This window comes from Gymnoscopelus braueri (genome assembly GCF_963280865.1).
Source record: "Gymnoscopelus braueri genome assembly, chromosome: 5".
Lineage (NCBI taxonomy): Eukaryota > Metazoa > Chordata > Actinopteri > Myctophiformes > Myctophidae > Gymnoscopelus > Gymnoscopelus braueri.
The window spans coordinates 3,598,747-3,619,595 of NC_137606.1; the positions used below are offsets into that span (position 1 = coordinate 3,598,747).

Consider the following 20,849-nt stretch of genomic DNA (forward strand, 5'->3'; position numbering starts at 1 on the left):
ACATGTTTTTGTATTGGCAGCCTGTGAGAAAAAGAAAGCTGACCTGGTCATGTTGACTGATCAGTCCGAAAGTATTGACCCCAGTGATTTCACGATCATGAAGACATTCATGACAGACCTGGTGTCGAGTTTCCAAGTCAGTGACGAGTTTTTCCGGATAGGAGTTGCCAAGTTCCACCATAAACCTGAGAAGGAGTTTTACCTCAATGATTTCCACAATGAAGCAGCAGTGAACAAACACATCCGCGCCATGAAGCAAATCAAAGGAGGGACAAACATCGGACTTGCCCTAGAGTTCATTAAGGACTACTTTCAAGCATCACATGGCGGCCGCAAGTCACAAAGCATTTCCCAGAACCTGGTGCTGATCACTGACGGTGATTCGCAGGATGACATGGAGGCTGCGGCCGCGAGCCTTCGACGTGAGGGAATAGAGGTGTTTGTCATTGGCATCGGAAATGTGAAAATTATGGAGCTACTGCAGATCACTGGCAATAAGCACGAGAGGTTATTCACAGTGCAGAACTTTGGCTCCTTGGCCAAAATCAGGCAGAAGGTGGTTAAGACCATCTGCGAATCCACACCCGGTGAACGACATGGTGAGTTGGTCTGTGGAACCCCCCCCCCCTCTGTCTTTATCTGTTTCTGTCTCTATCTCTCTATCTCTTCCAGAAGCAGAGCCTGAAGTGTGACATTGACTGAGTGGAAGTAAGCAAATGGTTTGTCTTTTCTCCCATAGGCTGCAGCATAGATATCGCCTTTGGATTCGACATTTCAAACAGGCCCACACCCCAGCCTCTGGTCAGCGGTCACCCCATACTCCAAACATTCCTGCCAGAGATCGTCCACTATGTGTCCACACTGCAGCGCCTGTGCTGCGTTGGACCCCCACTCGTCTCTGCCAACTTTGCATACAGCGTGTGGGGCCGTAATGGACACAACTACCACTTCGAAGCTTACAGCGATGAGGTGGTGAAGAAGGTCATGGCCTGGCAGATGTCTGAGGCAACCTACTTCAACACAGATCTGCTGCACTCATTCAGAGCCAAGTTTAGGACAGAGTCCAATGCTGGTGTGAAGGTGAGTTGGAAGTATGCTGAAAAGAATCTTGCACACACTACCACCACTGTCGATGTACTGGCCTATCAACCTTTCTTTGGTATTGAAGTAAATGTTGGCAATGTCCTTATACACTTTATTTGTGTGTCCAGTAATTTAGAAATAATAATTAAGAAATTGTGATAGGCCTGTTTTTATTAGTATTGCGCAAACCTTTCATCAGGATTGTACCTAATCCATTAGCACCAATCTAATGTGACAATGCTACTGTTACCCACCAGGTGCTAGTGATCTTCTCAGATGGACTCGATGAAGACGTGATGAAACTGAAGAGGGAATCAGAGCTTCTACATCAATCTGGTAAAAGATAAAGAGAATCTCAATCATTATTATTCACGTATACACTCATATTTAATTTATAATTTGTGTGGTGAGCTCAAACCTAAAAATAATATATAAGTGATGTTGAGTTTTATGGTGGACTTAGGGTGGGTGACCAGATCAAAACATTTTCAGGACAGCAGAACCGATTTTATGGGACAAAGGGTGTTGGGGTTGGATAGACAATAATAATCATTTATTGTTTAATTTGTTATTAAATGCCTTGATTTCAGATGTGATGGTAATATAGCACATTTGTCGGCATAAGTACTAGCCTTGCAAAGCCAGCCCATAAACTTCACTTCCCTGATTGTGGTTGGGCAAGGCTCAGTAGGCATTTGCTTCGATAGGCATTTGCTTTGATGGGCAGATTGTGGGCATCATCAGTGGGTGTAGACCAAAATAACTTTGCATACAGTTGGCTGATTTTGATCAGCCTTTAGCCCAGTTGAAAGCCCATAAGAAAGAAAATAAACATCTTCTCATTCCAGAAAGGCCTTCAATCAATTCAAACCAATTCATAGCAGCATCAACTCTAATATCTTCTGACTTCCAGCTGCCAGGCTCAATTGATACTCAGTAGATATTTTCCAAACAAAGTAACTCAAAAACTGAGCTTGTGATATTTAGGCTGGCTAAGCGAGGCTAGCGCTGTACAAAGACATGCTGTTTTTACAAAATTACATTATATATATGTATACTGGTACACATGGTATAATACAATAGGAGAACACATACACAGAATACTTAGACTGTATATCAGTGTACATACAGTATATTTAAATATTATATTTTCAGTGCATTTCCTCAATAGAAATGTTGTTATGTGTTGACATGCATGGCATGATGCAACTATTTATATCTTCTGTAAGAGGAGAACAAATGCATTAATTAAATATCATGTCTTGTTCGCTAAGGTATAAGTGCCCTACTGATAGTTGCCCTGGAGGGAGCCCGAGATGCCGGCCAACTGCAAATGGTGGAGTTTGGTCGAGGGTTTGGCTACAAAGTTCCTCTCAGCATTGGCATGCAGAGTGTGGGCAGCACCATGCTGAGACAAGTTGTAAGTTGTGGCTGTCAGTCTACAGCCATTATTACCTTGACCACTTTAGTCTTCTAATGGAACAAGATTGCCCAATAGAACATTTGTACCGTAGCCCTAAAACCCGAAAGTGAGTTTGCAGTGGTTTTGCGAAACAATTAAGTCTGTGCTCAATAATGGCCTTGTATTTGCAAATGAGACATTTCAACACGTGAAGTATGTTGTTATTGTCTCTTCAGAAATGGTTTCTTGTGTCAGCTTGTCAGTCTGGAGGAGTGAAAATTTGGTCCTAAGGGTAATGTCAAAAGGAAAAAGTTAATAATGGTGGGTGATGGTAAATGTGGATTGTCTTTCAAAGGAGAACCTTGATGATGACAGTCCCCCACCTCCTAATAATCATTTACCACAATTATCTTTCTTTCCCTTCGTACTTCCTGACAACCTTCGATCTGTCTTTTATTCTGTCCTCTTTCTTCCTCTTCCTTACTCTCCCTCCCATTGAATGTATTTTGCTGTTTATCTCTCTCTAGGACACAGTGGCAGATAGAGACTGCTGTAAGGTTACATGCAAGTGCTCTGGACACATAGGGATTCGTGGATCTCGGGGCATCTCAGGGTCAAAGGTGACTGTAACTTGCATGACTTTAAACCTTAAACTTCTACTGCAACATACTCTAAGTTAGCTAATGCTTTTAGCAGAGTTTTCATGGAGCAGTTCTTGATGAATGGAGATACAGGCCATTTGTCTCATCCCTTAATAAAGTTAAATGTCTATTGTTGGGGAGAAAATCTATTCATAAAAACTATCAATGAAAATAAAATACATTTGAATACAGGCTGATGTCCAAATTATAGCTTGTTTTCATTATGTTTATAAAGGTGTTTGTTGGTATGACTGGTTTCTTACTATATTTTTTTACATGTAAAACTTTAGTAAGTGTCAGTATGAGAAGTGTGGCTGGTTACATTGTCTTGTAATTGTACACATAAAGTTTGCCATCTTTGGCTTGTACTTGGACATTCCTCAAATCGACTTGCTTTTGACTCTTAACCCCTCTTAATCACGGCTGTGGCAATAATAACAGTAAAGAACACCTCAAGTGTAATATTGCTTATTTAATACTTTGTCATAACGAGTGTGTCACTCACCGAAGAGAACAGATTTTCAATTGAATTTTAGTTGAAAATGTGTTATATCCTGTGACCAACACAGTTGTGGGACAAAGTATACGTATTGGGACACACTGCATTTTTATATATAGCAAAATAGATGATATGCTAGTAGGGTATGGGAATAAGTGGCTGTGAACTGTAAAATGTACTTGTGTATGAGGCAACAGGGTTTCTTGTGTATTTATGTGCTGACCTTTGACAGTCAGTGTGACAGATTTGGTTGAGTGCTGTAAATGGCGATTGAATGGTGTAATAATAGTGTCTTACTGTAGCTCCTCACCTGTTGTCTTTCCCTTTGAACAGGGCGAGGTCGGGCCAAAGGGCCACCCTGGCTACCCAGGAGAGGAAGGAATTGCTGTAAGTGTTTGTCCTTCCATTTTTATTTGTTTTGTTCATGACATACCTGGCCAAGAAAGCATGCAACATGCTATGTAGTCAGAGGTCATCAATATGGCCGTACACGGACAAATGTATCCGTGGCAAAGATTTTCTTTTTGACCTTATTTTGATCATAAGACCCAATTACTAAATGTCAGTCTCCAGGTTTTCGTCAGAATATGACACTGATTTACTATGTCACTATGGCGTTAGGAGTCCACTAGGACAGTGGTTCTAAAACAACAACAAAAAGTACAAGTGGTTCTCAAATGTTTTATTTGCAAGGACCCCCTTAACTCTGAGAGTGTACACATTTTGTACACTCTCAAAGTTACAGACCTGTTATGGTCATTCAGGGCTAGCTCTTTATGTGTTTCTGGTAATATTATTATCTCCGCCAGGCCGAAAGGCATGGCGAGAGAGTATGTTTTACCCCGTCCGTCCGTCCATCCGTCCGTGTGTCCGTCCCTCTGTCCGTCGTGTTTTCACATTGGCCTGTTATAGCGCCACCAGCAGGTCTAATTTAGCAAAACATGTTTTTGGAACAAAAGCCTCAAAACATGAATTGAGGTTCGATTGCCGTGAAAGGCCTAAGAGGAAATGACACCCTTTTCACATTGGCCTATTATAGCGTCACCAGGAGGCCACAATAACGTACCTGACCTGGCGGAGACCTGTGCTCCGAGGAGCACTTTTTCTAGTTGTCCACTCATTTTGTATGTCTGTGGCAAAAACATTTTTTTGACCAAAATGTCCACCACAAGCCAGAATGGTGATGACCCCTGTATGTAGTGTCTATGAAAATGTTTGTTTTTTCTTTCAACTGGGCTTGGATACCCACTCACTGTTGAAGCTGTCCGCAAGGTTTCAATATAGAGTCACTCCACATGCATTGATCTGTCTGACCTTGACCTCTTGTTGTGGCTGTCTGTGTCTACCCCCAGGGTGACAGAGGTCTACCTGGACCAGTTGGACCTCAGGGGATACAGGGCTGTGCTGGGCGAAGAGGAATGAAGGTACAACAGATGATAAAACACACACACACACACACACACACACACACACACACACACACACACACACACACACACACACACACACACACACACACACACACACACACACACACACACATTGTAATTCTTTATTTTAATCCACAAATTACAATTAATTTACAGGGAAACAAATATAACGGGGTTGATAGTTCATGGTCCCTAAGGATACACATGGCACCTTCTCCTCCACACAGACAAACAGCCTATAACAGCTGAAACAGAGCAATATTTCGCAAGTTGTTCGGCTTTGCTTTTTGTCATGCCAGCGATTGCTAGGCCACTCGTGGTCAGCTTATATACATGGCCCAGGCTTTCAAATATGAGTACAGAGAATCTGCATCTGTACCCAAGGTTTGTTATGATTCTCAGTAGCGGTTGGTACTTAGAATGCTTATCTTGGAAAGCCTGGTTCATGTATTGATCAAAGACACAGCCCACCTCCAGAATCAGAACCTCCTTGTGACAAGTGTCAACAAAAACGACATCAGGGGTATTTGGGATTTGTTGTACATAGTGTTTGTACATTGCTGCACACACACACACGCACGCGCACACACACACACACACACACACACACACACACACACACACACACACACACACACACACACACACACACACACACACACACACACACACACACACACACACACACACACACACACACACACACACACACTCACACACGTGTGTTGAGCAACTAAACCACTTTAGCTGCCTTCAATCTGTGTGTATGTTACAGGGATACCGAAGCCACCGGGGAAACAAAGTGAGTGATTGACTCATTTGGAATGCAAATTCATTTATCTAAGGAAGTTATAAGACATGTTGCATGTAGTGTGAAATACCTTTAACAAGTCTAGTTTAAAGGTCATGACAGCTGGAAAAAGAGAAGAAAAGAAAATAGGTTTTAAATGTGTAACAGTTACAAGTACTTAAAGGAATATTTCACTTTAAAAAAAACTTTTGGTCATTTTATCGTCTACTCAGGCTTTTGTGAGCCCCCCAGACCGTTTTTAAGTTGCTTGATTCATTATTTAGATATTTGATATTCATTTTATTAGACACGCCCCCTTCCTATACAAACCCATTATAACTTCAAACTCCATTTTTAACATGTTAGATTCGTCAAAAACACCCGTCCTTGGTTCTGGTGACTCACCCTGCCCTCCTAATACGCGAGGGGGCCGTGCTTTTTTCATATATTTTTTTTGGAAAATGAAAACAATTAAATACTTTAAAAAAATAAAATAAAATAAATGAAAAAAGTAATCGAAAAAACACGCCCCCCTCACGTATTAGGAGGGCAGGGTGAGTCAGCAGAACCAAGGACGGGTGTTTTTGATGAATCTAACAGGTTAAAAATTGAGTTTGAAGTTATAATGGGTTTAGGGGCGTGTCTAATAAAATGATTATCAAATATCTAAATACTAAATCAAGCAACTTAAAAACTGTCTGGGGGGCTCACAAAAGCCTGAGTAGACGATAAAATGACCAAAAGTTTTTTTGAAAGTGAAATATCCCTTTAACATCTTTGAACCATTTTGCCATTGCAGGGTGATGACGGAGAGCATGGGCTTGATGGAGTAAATGGTGAACAGGTAATTAAGACTATGTAGTTCTTTATCTCTATTACGCTAATTCTTGGAATCTCTGTCTGTCTGTGTTATTATTACCTCCACGGGGAGGTTATTTAACAAGGTTTATGCTACCAGCCACCTCTGTGGCTTGGTTCCTCCGACATAGGGACACAGTCAGGTTGATATGGTTCAAAACACATTTATTGTAGAGTGGCCAGATGTTACATGCCAGGTGGCTAGGTGGCGGTGTGACGCATTGCCAGATAGACCAGTCAAGCATGCGTAGAACCACTTCCGTTCTACTTCCTACTGTATCACAGCTGTTTGTTTACACCAATCAAAGATGGTTGATTTTTAAGAAGATACACCATCCAAATTGGAGCCACGAGAGGCGAAATGGTACACGAATCCTACAAATGGTCTCCTAAGTGGGCGTCTTGGGAATATTGTGTCGCTTTTGACGATCGGGTCTAATATTTAGTCCAGTGACCATGGAGCTGAAGAATGGTTCAGAAAATGTGTACACTCTCAGAGTTACAGACCTGCAAGGGTCCATTTGGTTTCTAACTATCTATCATTAAGCTGGGGACCCCCTCGCTCAAGGACCCCCTTAGAACCCCCGTAAGGACTCCGCATTGAGAACCACTGACAGCTCAGTGCTACCATCAAACACTACATTTTGTTTTTAAATCCTTGAGGTTGACAGTGACACCCTATACTGCCCTACTGAGTGCATTCATTTTCTTTATTTCCTCAGGTGGTTACATTTTAATTCTTTGCATAAAAAAAGAGGCTATCTTTGCCATTGGAACAAAACCTTAAATGTTGACTTTTCAATAATAAAATACAGCATGTTTTGTCTATTCTGTAGTCCTCACCACATCAATCAATTGTAGCTCAATGTCTTGGCTTGTTCTAGGGCAGCAGTGTATACTTTTTTATTTATTTATTTACGTTGTGTCCAGGAAGTGACTGGGCGTGTTGAGGAAGCAGACGGTTTGTTAATGTTTGTCAATGTCTCCTACTTAAAGAGGTGGTGCTATGGTTTTGCACTTTTTCAGTTTTTCGTGTGTCTATGAGGTTGATAGAATTTCATTAAGCCCTCTGGTGGTGTTTTTATGGTGTTTTATGTCTTCTCTGACTATTTTGAGTTTCTTCCTGGAGGCTGAAACCTTGAGGGTCAAACGTGCCAATAGAAAAACAGCGCTTTAATGACACAGTAGAAATATACCCTCCCCCTCATTATCATAACACAGCAGGTGTGGGCATGAGGAGGAGGAGGGACTAGGACAGGTGGGAGGTGCTAAGGTGAGAACCAGGTATACTTAATGAACTGGAGGCGTGTCCACATAAAAACATAATTTTAACACTTTCTGTACGCTTTTTTGAAAAAAACTCTTCCTCCTAGTATAACCATAATACTTGATGATCATGTTTTAAGGGGGGGGTGGAATCACTGAAAATCACGGCACCCCGTCTTTAAGTTGTTATTGTCTGTTTGCAGGGCCTAACAGGACTTGGTGGCGGCTCAGGACAGAGAGGAAACCCAGGAAACCCAGTAAATATACATGCATTCTTTTATTTATTCATTCATGTTCATACTAGTCTCTCAAGACAGACAACTTCTGTTCACGAAAATATATTTTAAAATGTCTTTAAAATATTTTTAAAAAATGAACGCAAAAAAATATAAATGGAAGTGGGGGGAGCCGGGGCATCCGCTTTAAACTAATGTGCCTTTATGGCACATTAGTTGGACTCCTAATGTGCCATAAAGACATAGTAAATCAGTGTCATATACAGTATATTCTGAAGAAAACCTGGAGACTGACATTCAGTAATTGGGTCTTATGATCAAAATAAGAACATTATAATGGTGTGTAAAAAATAAACTAAAATGTGCCACGGACGAGACCAAGTCTTTGCCACGAACACATGTGTCCGTGTACGGACATATTGATGACCCCTGCTCGAGAGACTATGTTCATTCTGGCACACACTCCAGCTTATAGAACTGAAGTCAAGTTAAAACTCTTCAGTAGAGAACAGACCAGTTGAATGGATCTCATTCAAAGATAGTAAACAGGGCTATCAATCCCATCATGCATAGCGGGATTTACATATCCTTTGTTGACAGGGTTAGGCTCTCTTTGTTATGTACAGTATGCTCTCTGAGACCAAGTGATTTTACGGACATATTGATGACCCCTGCTCGAGAGACTATGTTCATTCTCTCTCTCTCTCTCTCTCTCTCTCTCTCTCTCTCTCTCTCTCTCTCTCTCTCTCTCTCTCTCTCTCTCTCTTATTACTAAAGATGAGCACCACTCAACAGTTGCTTCTTTTTACCTATATTCAACCCAAACTAAACAATTCATGCTATGGACCTATTATATCTTTAATTACATTCTTTTTTAAGTATATGGTGTAGGACCGCTTTAAAATGTACCAACATGAACTCCCTTCGAACACAAACCTGACAGCTGATAGTCTCAACTCATAGTGTATTAATATTAACTTTAATCTGAACAAATGATAAGATCGGATATTTCAATTAATTTTAAATGATCCAGTGCAACACCAAAAAAAAATCGGTCAAGTCAAAGGTAGTATGATTATAGTATGTGGTTTCCAGCTGTAGGAGACAGCAGTGAATATTAAGCAATAGGCTACATATCTCACTACATATCTATATCTCTATACTTCACAGTATATCCCTGTATCTCTACACTATCTCTACTGTATCTCTATATCTTGGCTGCTGGAGGAAGTCGTGTTTGTTCACTTAAGCTCTTATGGTATGAATGTAGTATCTTCAGCAGAGATGGGTTTGCCTGCAGCGTGATTGATAATTTTTCGGTGGCAATTACTTTTGCCCTCTGACCTGTCCCTACAGTTTGATTTGTTTCACTTCCCCAGGGCATCCCGGGTATCTGGGCAGAGCCGGGGGTACCGGGTGAAAAGGGACTGAGAGGAGACCCGGTGAGTTAAAAGAAAAAGAAAACGAAATCAGTTCGTCTGTCTCACTGTCCCAATGCTTTAGTGTATATCTCTGCTGTCCGGCAGCAACCAGCTAACTCCAAAATGTAAATTTTTCAGGAAATGACAAAACAAAACAAAAAGTGGAGTTAGGTGGTTTTGCTCATCATTGATAAGAACAGCTGAATGGACCTCCAAGCTCACAATGAGGTTGGAGGTCAAAAGGGGGTGGAGGCTGAAGTCAGCAAAACCAGCTAACTCCACCCCCCTTTGCTGGACTTAGCTGGTTTAGCAGAAAGTTTGAGGATCCAACGGAGTTAGCTGGTTTTGTCAGAAGCACTTTTTAATGCTTTTCATTGGTTCAATCTTTTTTTAATCAACACAAAGACGTAAAGGGTGTTCAATAGCACTGATTTATGGAAAAAATGGAGTTAGCTGGTTTCTGCCGGACAGCAACGAATACAGTACAGTACAAACATAAACATGTTAACCATGTTTTGAGTATTTTGTGGCACAATGCACTGTGTAGCATTACTGGTAGAGCTATTTGTGGACGGGAAATAAATATAAATGAATGAACATAAATAAAAACATACTTTAATGATTAGTATAATACGAATGCTGCACTACTAAGGTAAAGTATTAGTATATCGTGCCCCACAAATGGGGCATAGCTACTCTCTTACACTCTGCTACTTTCTATGTTTCCGTGTTTCATTATTTATTTCTGTCTTCCTCCATTTGTCTCTCATGCACAGACTGTCACCCCCCCACCCCCCTCATCTCTCTCCTCTCTCTAGTTTTGGCATCAAAATATGCTTAAAGTGCTAAAGTAAAGTAATCTACCAGCTCACACAGGTTGTGAGCTTGTAGATCGGCTAGGTCTTAAGTGGATAATGTATGTTTTGTGCTAATAATCAAAATCTGAAAATTAACTTGTAACTGAAGTACAGTATAAAGTATAAAGTACTGGAAAAGGGAAATACTCATGTTAAGTAAAGTACAAAATTGTAGTGCAGCACTTGAGTAAATGTACTTAGTTACTTTCCACCACTGCTCTCCTGTCACTCAAGACATGCATGTGACCCCATGCCCTCCTCTATGCTTTATGTGGTTAGCCATGTGGTTACATGATATCTTTGGTATGCTTACAGAAATACTTCATTTCCCTTTCTAAGCTGCACATCTGTAACCCACCAGCATTGCAGAGACTTCAACTTGCACGCCTTTACTGGGCCATAGCGCCATGGTCTTTTCAGCTCAATGAAAATCTTCAAAGTAAGAATCTGTGTTGTGTCATCCAATAGGGTGAAGCGGGTGTGGACAACACTGATCCGGGACCCAAAGGAGAAACCGGGGACCCAGGCTTACCAGTAGGTGACATTGTGGCTGACAATTGATAGGACTAGAGGTTTGGCTTTGGTTTTAGCTCTGCACACACGTCATGCAAAGTCCGGCATAAACGTTATGCTGGCATGTTTCCCTGCCCCTCCGTAGGATAACGTAGAACCCAGATGCCTTTAAAATGTGTACTGGAATTATCACATGCTACTAACAAATCACACATATTTTTTCCTGTTCTAGGGAGATGCAGGAGACGATGGCAAACATGGGAAGAGTGGAGTTAAAGGTGGCCCGGTGAGAATTTAAAGTTCTAAATTTAAGAATCTAAACCCCCTAAGTCAGTGATTCTCAAACTTTTCAATTTCAAGGATCCCCATAATTCGCACCCTGATGACCAGATGTCACATGTCTGCTGTTTGGGAACATTTTATTGACTTCTTGTGTACCAGGCTGAGGTTTAAATCCCATTGTGTTCCAGCTCAATGGGTTTCAGATTTCAGACGTTATTTCACACATATATATTCATATGTCATAGGCGACTGATGTCATAGACATAGGGAGTTCCACTCGGCCTGGCAGATATATGCGTTTCACAGAGCGCACCTTTCATTTTTGTTTTGTTTTGTATCCTCTTTTACCTATTGTGTCCTATAGCACATTTGATGCATGGAAGAAAAATCAACAGTTAATAGTTCAGAAAAAATTAGAATCCTCCTATAATTTGACTAACCTCTGGTGTCTTGGTGTCTTGGGAGATCAAACTGCGCATGCGCGTCGGATTCTTGGTGTGTGTGCCCGTTGCCAGGTTTCGCGCGAGAAACAAGCAGCAAGGTCTATGAAAACAAGGCCAAACGAAACGAACCCTACAAGCAACAAGGTCTATGAAAAGAAGCCAAACGAAGCGCCTTCACACATATACCTTGCCTCTTGGAAAACAGCCGATCTACAAGCTCACAACGCGTCCCCACACCCACCTGCACTTTCACAACCAACGCCAAAACACACTACCACCAATATTACCGCTTACAATAGGCCAACATGGCAACACTAAAGTCTTTCACACGCTGCCAGTGAGCTAGCCTGCTTCTACACCATAGACCCCGCCCACTCTCTGAGTGCATTCTTACGGATCTCTCTGTGTGTGTGTGTGTGTGTGTGTGTGTGTGTGTGTGTGTGTGTGTGTGTGTGTGTGTGTGTGTGTGTGTGTGTGTGTGTGTGTGTGTGTGTGTTGTTGCGACGGGGCGGGGGGGGGGGGGGGCCGAGTAACATGCCTACGCCAGGGAGCCACATTTCATCTCCGTGGTGTGTGTGGGTGGGGGGGAGATGATCGCACCACAACTTGGGTCCGCGGCCGTGTATGCGTGGACACGCACGTGCGCATGCACGTTGGGGAGGCACGTGTCACAATGTACATAATGCATTATTTGTGTTTGCGCGACGCCCGCGTGTGTGTTCGCGACGGGCCGCATGAGGATGTACCGTGGTGTGTGTGTGTGTGTGTGTGTGTGTGTGTTTGTGCGCGCTCGCGACGGCTCGCGCGCGTGTGTGTTGGCGACGGCCGACGGGGGACGGCTCCGCCTGTTAGATCTGTATATGCGCGGGTGTTTGTGTGTGTTCTGTGCCTACACGACGGGATGTGCGTGTGTGTGTACACACTACACCATTGGTTCTCAAAGTGGGGTCCGGGGACCCCCAGGGGTCCTTGAGGGAGTTCCAGGGGGTCCCCAGCTAAATGATAGATTAGGCACCAAATGGACCCTTATGGGTCTGTAACTCTGAGAGTGTACAAATGGAACCAAATGGACTCTAACGGGTCCATTTGGTTCCATTTGTACACTCTCAGAGTTAAATTAACATAGATTTTACGATATAAACTGGGGTCCAAGAGATAGAAATGCCATTAAATGGGGGTACGTAGCCCTAACGCATGTCAAACTGGGGGTCCTTGAAATTAAAATGGTTGATATTCACTGCTAGAGCCGTAAAAAAATCTTCTCTTATGGGGGTCCCTCGCATATCTTTTCAAATGGGGGTCCGCGGTCTAACAAGTGTCAATTTGGGGGTCCTTGACATGAAAAAGTTTGAGAACCACTGCACTACACAGTAGAAACTCACTTTCGATCCCTGATAAACTGTCTGTTCTCAGCGCATAAGCCAAACTGCACACTTTGGGTGCTCATATCCCCCTACGGGTATGGTCTAGTGATTATAAAGCATCAAAACAAATAAAAGGCAGTACCCTTTTCCACCACTGCTTAACAATAAAAAAAGGCCTGAATTACATTTATGACTTGATATCTTATAGTTAGAATTCAGAGTTTTTTCCGCACAGTAGTGAGATGAAAGTGAAAAAAGTGAAAATACATTATCCAGGCGCACACAATGAAAAGCGCAAGCAAAATATAAGATACTGTATTGTTAATCCCACTCCCGGTGGATTTCTGACCACTTCTGTAATGGTTTGAACTCGTCCCACCTGCAGTTTATTTTTGACCGCCCTGCTCCTGCCCACAGCAAAGTAGGCATACCGCCTGCTTCTGCAATATTTTCATGGGGACACAAATACAAACAGATAGAAATGCAAAAACTCCCATTGAATGGGCCACGCCCATTTGCGTCTGTATAGATTTTCTGCCAACACACTTTTTGCTCCTCCTCCTACAGATTTTGTCCTGATCTCACAAAAATCGGTACACATGATCTCTGGACCCATGCGATAAACATATGTAAGCGGAAATGTGATAATCCATACCGTTCGTCCGTAATAGGCTTCCAAAGTTAGTGGGAGGGGCCTGTTTAGCCAAACAAAACGTCCAATCAAACCGAAATTTGAATCACATGTCAAGGGTCAAGCATTTTCACTTTGACCCATAGGGGGCGCCACAAATGCGCAAAATGTAACCGTTTGATGCCAAAACCAGATTTTTGGGGGGATCAATTCTCTCAAAATGAAATACAAGTGATCTCAGGAGTGACGAGACAATGTAATTGGCTTGCAGAATTAGTGGGAGGGGCCTATTTCTTTAGTAGGAGGGGCCTATTTCCTAAAATCAAAACACCATGTATCACGAACGCAGGATTTGATCAGCTCAGAATTTGAATCGCACGTTGCATGGCCTCCGACGGTATTCCTCCCAGCGTATTCCTCGAGTCCCGGCGGCGCCCAACCCGCGACTCACGTCGGTGCAACCACACTTGCAATTTCCCAGAATTGCGAATATTCTAGTTGACAAATGTAACCACATGGCCATTTGACCCACAAGGGTCCTTTTGGTTACATTTGTAGACTTGTGCTGACAGACCATACTGCCCAGTCACAAACTAACTCTGTCCCCATGCCCTGTAGGGTCCACAAGGAAGAAAAGGACCACCTGGTACCACGGTAATAAATCTCCTTAGTTCATACTGGTCATTTACATATACATGCTCCCTTTTCAGGCGGTGGGTCTTACTGTGTGTGTGTGTGTGTGTGTGTGTGTGTGTGTGTGTGTGTGTGTGTGTGTGTGTGTGTGTGTGTGTGTGTGTGTGAGAGTGTGTGTGTGTGTGTGTGTGTGTGTGTGTGTGTGTGTGTGTGTGTGTGTGTGTGTGTGTGTGTGTGTGTGTGTGTGTGTGTGTGTGTGTGTGTGTGTGTGTGTGTGTGTGTGTGTGTGTGTGTCCAGGGGGCAATTGCAGAAGCTGGTTCCACGGGAGTTCCAGGGAGCCCAGGGCCTTCAGGACCCCAGGTCAGTGTGGTAGGCTGTCCTGCCTTTGATGCCAGATGCAATGAGACCAATTCAGTTCAGAGCAAAACAAAAATGTAAACGTTAGCTTAACTACCATCTCTGTGGTATAACTCGCCTTTGCAGAAAAATACAAGTCAGTATTTAAAACTTCAAAACAATTATAGCATTGATTGATAGAGATAGGATGTCTCCTTGCAGTGTAAAATGGCTTACTGCCCCGATCTGGCTGTTCTGACACTTGCATTTGGCTGGTGATAAATGTTACTTGGAATTTCTTAGGAACTGCAGACAGATGTCTGCAGTTCCTAAGAAATTCCAAGTAAGTTCCAGTACTCTGCCAAATGTGAGATGACTTAATTGTTTTCTTGTGCATTTGCATCTGTGTCAGTGTGGGTGTGTTGGTGGTGGTGTGGCGGTGGAGTGGGAGGTTCAGGTGAAGGTCATTCATTGGAGCGGCAGAAATAACTAAATATAATAACTGAAAAAGTTATTAAAATGAATCAAAGCTTTAATGGTGATGAAGAGTAAGTTATATAGTATGCAGTGTATGTGTAAAGCCTAAAATGTAGGTAGGCCATTGTGAAACCTAATATATAATTTGCTTTACAACCACGTAACACGTTGCTCACCAAAGAGGGGAAAACATTTGTTTCAGGCAGGCCGCAATTTTCATAAGCCAGTCATTCAAGTCCAGTATGAAGATACTGTAGCAGTCGATCCTAGCACAAATAGCTACATCCTTTGGTACATTAACATGTACATTAACAGAGAATTTGACTAAAACAGGGTTGGCTGATTTGACTCTTGTTTCGGCTGGTTAAAGTATTTTTATTCTGAGGAACAAGAGGCAGATGTTAAACTGTGGGGATTCCCAGCACTCTAAATGTGTGATCTTTGTGTATGGTGTTCAAGCACGTGTGTCTGTGTCAATAGCCACTTATGCATAGCCTGTTCAAGAAAGGAATTTTATTCTGTTATACTGCCTCGCTGTTCTGTATAAAATGTACAGATATGGAATGGGAGGCATTATTGTTCTGCCGTTAAGCCAGCAGCCGTGTTAGTCATAGAGCCAGGGGAGGCCGGGGCGAGACATTGGTGTGATATCTAAGGTCTGCGCACCTTTCTGCCTCGAACCATTCCGTTTTGCTTCAATTGCTCCTTCAATATCTAACGCAATGCTTGCATACGAACTAGCCAATTACAAGAGAGAGAGAGTTTATTTTATAAGTCGCAGGCTTATGAAATAAACTCATATTTTGGCAATACACTACTATATGGATTATGGGGTCTAAGGATAAGGATAATTCCTTTTAACAGGACGTTCATGAAAGTCCTTGCGGGCTTGTTTCCAATGAGGGCCTGTGAGCAATTAGGGGTTAAGAGTCTTGCTCAGGGACAAATTTCATTTCATCGACACATATGCTGGCGTGGCCTGGAATCGTACCTGGGCCAACCAGGGCCTCTGGCTCCCTAGGCGGGCTCACTAACCACTCAGCTATGGCCGCCTAAAATAAAACTGACTGATAAGCTGATTGATGTGGTTTGGCTGCATGCATGCTCTTAGTACTTTATTATTTTAATGTGAATTTAGACAGCTATGGGAGCCGCTGTCATTTAAATTCCTGGGCTATACAAACATCATTGCTACAAGGAATTAACATTCAGCATTCTTTAACATAACCCTACTCCCCCATGCCTTTTTCATACATGCGCAGCACATCCACAAAACAATGTTATCACATGCCCCACACAGACATCTTAGTGTTAACCACTTAGAGAAACATACTTGAGTTACAACTGTACTTGGATGTCTACACCAAATCTCTTCGCCGAAAATAACAGATCTACAAGATCACGACGTGTCACGTTGCGAGGCGTTGTGAGCCTGTAGATCAGTTATTTTTGGCTTATGTTCCCCCCAGAATATGGATGCTGGGGTTCAAGTGGTTAAGGCTTCTGTTTCATGTCATCATCATGCACATAGATGCATGAGCTGTGATTGTTTACTTTTGCGGGGACAGACATGCATACATACAGACAAGCCATGTTCAAAACTCCCTGACCTACGGCCACAGTGTAAACTTTACAGCAGCCCTGCTTAGCAAATAATGATATATGACATTTAGCATACTGTATGACATTGTTTGCATTTGAAGTGGATACCTGTAGACTTAGGATACTCTTTGTACCAGGTGTATCGATGAAAAGACATGAGTCGAGGCGCATCTTCATTCAATCTCAGTTTATTTGCGTGCAGTCAGCATAGCAGCAGCAGGCAGTGCTCACGAGCTCATCTCTGTTCGAATATGTCTACTTATCTCTTTACTCAGTATTTATGCACTTTTTATCTGACTCAGTCCCTTTAGTCGGGCCCCCTCCTTCCTGATCCATGTCTGGTTATTTCTCAATCTATCAGGCACATAACAATGTTATTGTGAATTATGTAAATTACCTCTGTTCAGATAATTTCAGAGTTTGCTCTGACATGATATTAATTCTGAGAGAGTTCATTGGTATTAACAGTAACATTAAGTAACATTTGTATTTGTATATTTGTATACTTGCTATCACCCTCTTATGGGACCTTCTATGGCTCCCTTCCCAGAAATTGCTGCTTCCCCAGCTACTCTTCGTGCATGAATACTTTTACTCAATATCCTGCTCTAGAGGCCTTCTAACTTTACATAGAATCTCACCCCTGCATAGGTTTCTCTTCTACATAGGATCTCGCCACTACATAGGCTTTATGCCACTACACATTCAGAATGAACAAAACTATAAATGTGTAACTTCATAATGTGTCATGCATGAACAACACTTGGTAAAACGTGTTTGTCCAGAGTTAGGACCTAGGGGTGTATGAGATCACCATATTGTGCCACATACACTTTATCCACAGGGAGCCAGAGGAGTAAGAGGCCAGCATGGAATGGGAGGGACAATCGGTTTGCCTGGACCTCAGGTTGGTACAGTATGCCCTTCATCTCAACATGCCACTCTTTATGAAGTGTAAAATAGCTGACTGTACATGAATTTGCCAAGAAATAGATGTTATTGTTTCTGCTTACACTGAATGAATGCGTTTAATGAAAGTCCAATTGTGTATTTATTGCCTCCGCCAGGCCGAAAGGCATGGCGAGAGGTGGCGTCCGTCCGTGTGTCCGTGTGTGTGTCCGTCTGTCCGTGTGTCATTCTGTGTACAGCTAATCTCCGACATCGTTGGCTTGATCGCTGCGAAACTGTGCACACACACTCCCTGGATGCCAGAGCAGAACCTCTGCCCCAATTTTTTCACATGGGCCTGTTATAGCGCCACCAGGAGGCCGCTTTTTGCAAAACTCTTTTTTTTTTTACCGTACTCCTACAGATTTTATCCAAACATCACGCAAATCAGTACACAGTATCTCTATAGTCATGTGATCAACACGGATCTGTCCAATTTGCCATATTCCATCCTGATTGGCTAAGGTTGGCTTCCAAAGTTTGCAGGAGTGGTCCGTTTTCACCAAAATGACTCAAATCATGAACGCCGCTTGCGATTTCCGTGAGATTTCACGTGCACATTCCCACCATTCCCCATCAGCCTCATGGTGGCGCTATAAAAGGCCGATTTGCGTTTTTAACTATAACTGCACCGATCTGCGTGAAACTTTGCACACAACTCCCTAGAGGCCAAGGAAAAACATCTGCCCTGCATTTTTCACATTAACCTTTCATAGCGCCACCAGGAGGCTGTAAAAAAAGAAAAAATGATATTAAGCCTTCAAAATGTATCCAAATTTAACGCAAATCAGTACACATGATCTCTATAGTCATGTGATCAAGATGGATCTGTTTAATTTTTCATATTCCATTCTGATTGGCTAACATTGACATCTAAAGTTTGCAGGAGTGGCCCATCACACTACGTTGAAGAACAAATATCACCCTTTTACCATTACCCTATTGTAGCCCACCAGGAGGCAGATTTTTGCAACACTTTTCTTTTTTATATTACTCCTACAAATTTTGTCCAAACATCATGCAAATCGGTACCCATTATCTCTGTAGTCAAGTGATCAAGATGGTTCCGTCCGATTTTTCATATTCTATCCTGATTGGCGAATTCCGAACATTGCTGGCCCACAATATCCTTCCTGACCTGGTGGAGACCTGTGCTCTGAGGAGCACTTTTTCTAGTTTAACTTATCTTTTGCTTTAAAATTATTTAAAAAAAACTAGAAAAAGTGCTCCTCCGAGCACAGGTCTCCACCAGGTCATTGTGGCCTCCTGGTGGCGCTATAATAGGCCAATGTGAAAAGGGTACCATTTATTCTTAAGCCTTTAAATCGGACACTGCATTCATGATTTGAGGCATTTTGTTCCAAAAATGTGTTTTGCTAAATTAGACCTGCTGGTGGCGCTATAACAGGCCAATGTGAAATGGGTGACATTTCTTCCTCGGCCTAGTGGGAATGTGCGCGGAAGGTTTTAGGGAAATCGCATGCTGCGTTCATGATTTGAGGCACTTTGTTCAAAACGAACCAATCCTGCAAACTTTGGGAGCCAATCTTAGCCAATCAGGATAGAATATGGATAATTGGACAGATCCGTGTTGATCACATGACTATAGAGATACTGTGTACCAATTTGTGTGAGGTTTGGACAAAATCTGTAGGAGTGATATCCAAAGATGTGTTTTGCACAAATCGGCCTCCTGGTGGTGCTATAACAGGCCAATCTGAAACATTTGGGGCAGAGGTTCGGCTTTGGCATCCAGGGAGTGTGTGTGCACAGTTTCGCAGTGGCCGGGCCAACGGTGCCGGTGATTAGCTGTTCACAGACAGACACACACACACACGGACGGACACACAGATGGACGGACAGGGTGCAAAACATACTCTCGCCATACCGACAATAATTATACAATAAATACACACGCACGCACGCACGCACGCACGCACGCACGCACGCACGCACGCACGCACGCACGCACGCACGCACACACGCACACACGCACGCACACACACACGCACACACACGTTTCATATTGTCGGTTTTGTTGACTTATTTCCTGACTCACTCCTGTCTGTGTTGGGTATTTACAGTGTCGGTACAGAGCACAATAATAAACAAACAAACAAAAAAAACACGGGCATCAGATGATATGTGCTATGATTATCAGACCATGCACTTGATGTATGCGATTATCAATATTTCTTGACCCGCTTCCCCGATCTCGTGCAACGTTGTGGAAGAATGCAAACGATGATTAATCGGCATCATACAGTACTTATAGTGTGGCCAGTCTCCCGACCAAGGCGCGTCGAGAATTTATTGCACTATAATGGCATAATCTGACATGGTGACCATCGTGAAAGACCAACAAATGTTGTAGCCTAATCCCGGCATTAGTGTAAGTAAGCCTGTGGTGTAACTGAATGTTACTCTCTTGCAGGGTGGCCCTGGACCAGCAGGAAACAAGGGATCAGCAGGCCGCCATGGAGCTAATGGACCGAAGGTGTGTGACATCACTTCCATCGTCCCCTTGTCAAGGACTTTTTAAACCTCATTGAGGCTTGTAATCTCACCCAATCCGTCATCGTCTGCATTTCTGCAGGGTCAAGCTGGTGATCCAGGGGTTCTGGGAGTGCCAGGCACAGAGGGCCCCAGGGGAACGCCGGTACGTTGGGACTTGTGCTCTGTGTGTAGAATAGGCATGGTGTGCATGAACATGTGACTGCTTGTGTTTGTTTGTGTACCCTTCTGTGCGGCATTTCTTAAGCCATGGGTCAGGACACAAATTAGGTCCTGGAACTGTTCATCATGCATTACAGAGTTTGTAATCTCTCAAGAACAGATTCTGCTCTGCGTTGGAATCTGTCGTGAAGGTTCGTCATAACGTGTACACACTGGGCTACAAGTGGGCGTGCCTTCAGATCAGGAAGCAGGCCGCGCTTTACCCAATTAAATGTAGTGGCCATGATTTACGTGTCCGCCGATCATTCCCCACTCGAAACCAACCGAAACTAATTTAACAATAGCGTCCACGGAGCAGACAAAACCACGAAAAGATATTCACATTTTAACTTGCTCTTTTATCATAGAAACAAGTGGGCTTATAACCAAAACGATCCATGTTCTCTGGGAGAAGTGGTGT

General features: G+C 42.9%; 1 protein-coding gene across 1 annotated transcript in view; it reads left to right on the forward strand.

Annotated features, from left to right (window-relative positions):
• Window positions 1–20,849, forward strand: part of LOC308085210 (collagen alpha-6(VI) chain-like) — a 47,114-nt gene that overhangs the window by 14,262 nt on the left and 12,003 nt on the right. The window contains exons 10-27 of the mRNA XM_080428292.1: window positions 21–599; window positions 740–1,080; window positions 1,341–1,419; window positions 2,358–2,503; window positions 3,013–3,105; window positions 3,959–4,012; window positions 4,978–5,049; window positions 5,831–5,857; window positions 6,645–6,689; window positions 8,173–8,226; window positions 9,585–9,647; window positions 10,952–11,017; window positions 11,229–11,282; window positions 14,335–14,370; window positions 14,648–14,710; window positions 17,610–17,672; window positions 20,148–20,210; window positions 20,310–20,372. Coding sequence (XP_080284418.1) covers window positions 21–599; window positions 740–1,080; window positions 1,341–1,419; window positions 2,358–2,503; window positions 3,013–3,105; window positions 3,959–4,012; window positions 4,978–5,049; window positions 5,831–5,857; window positions 6,645–6,689; window positions 8,173–8,226; window positions 9,585–9,647; window positions 10,952–11,017; window positions 11,229–11,282; window positions 14,335–14,370; window positions 14,648–14,710; window positions 17,610–17,672; window positions 20,148–20,210; window positions 20,310–20,372 — 1,961 coding nt within the window. The remainder of the gene's footprint in view (window positions 1–20; window positions 600–739; window positions 1,081–1,340; window positions 1,420–2,357; window positions 2,504–3,012; window positions 3,106–3,958; window positions 4,013–4,977; window positions 5,050–5,830; window positions 5,858–6,644; window positions 6,690–8,172; window positions 8,227–9,584; window positions 9,648–10,951; window positions 11,018–11,228; window positions 11,283–14,334; window positions 14,371–14,647; window positions 14,711–17,609; window positions 17,673–20,147; window positions 20,211–20,309; window positions 20,373–20,849) is intronic.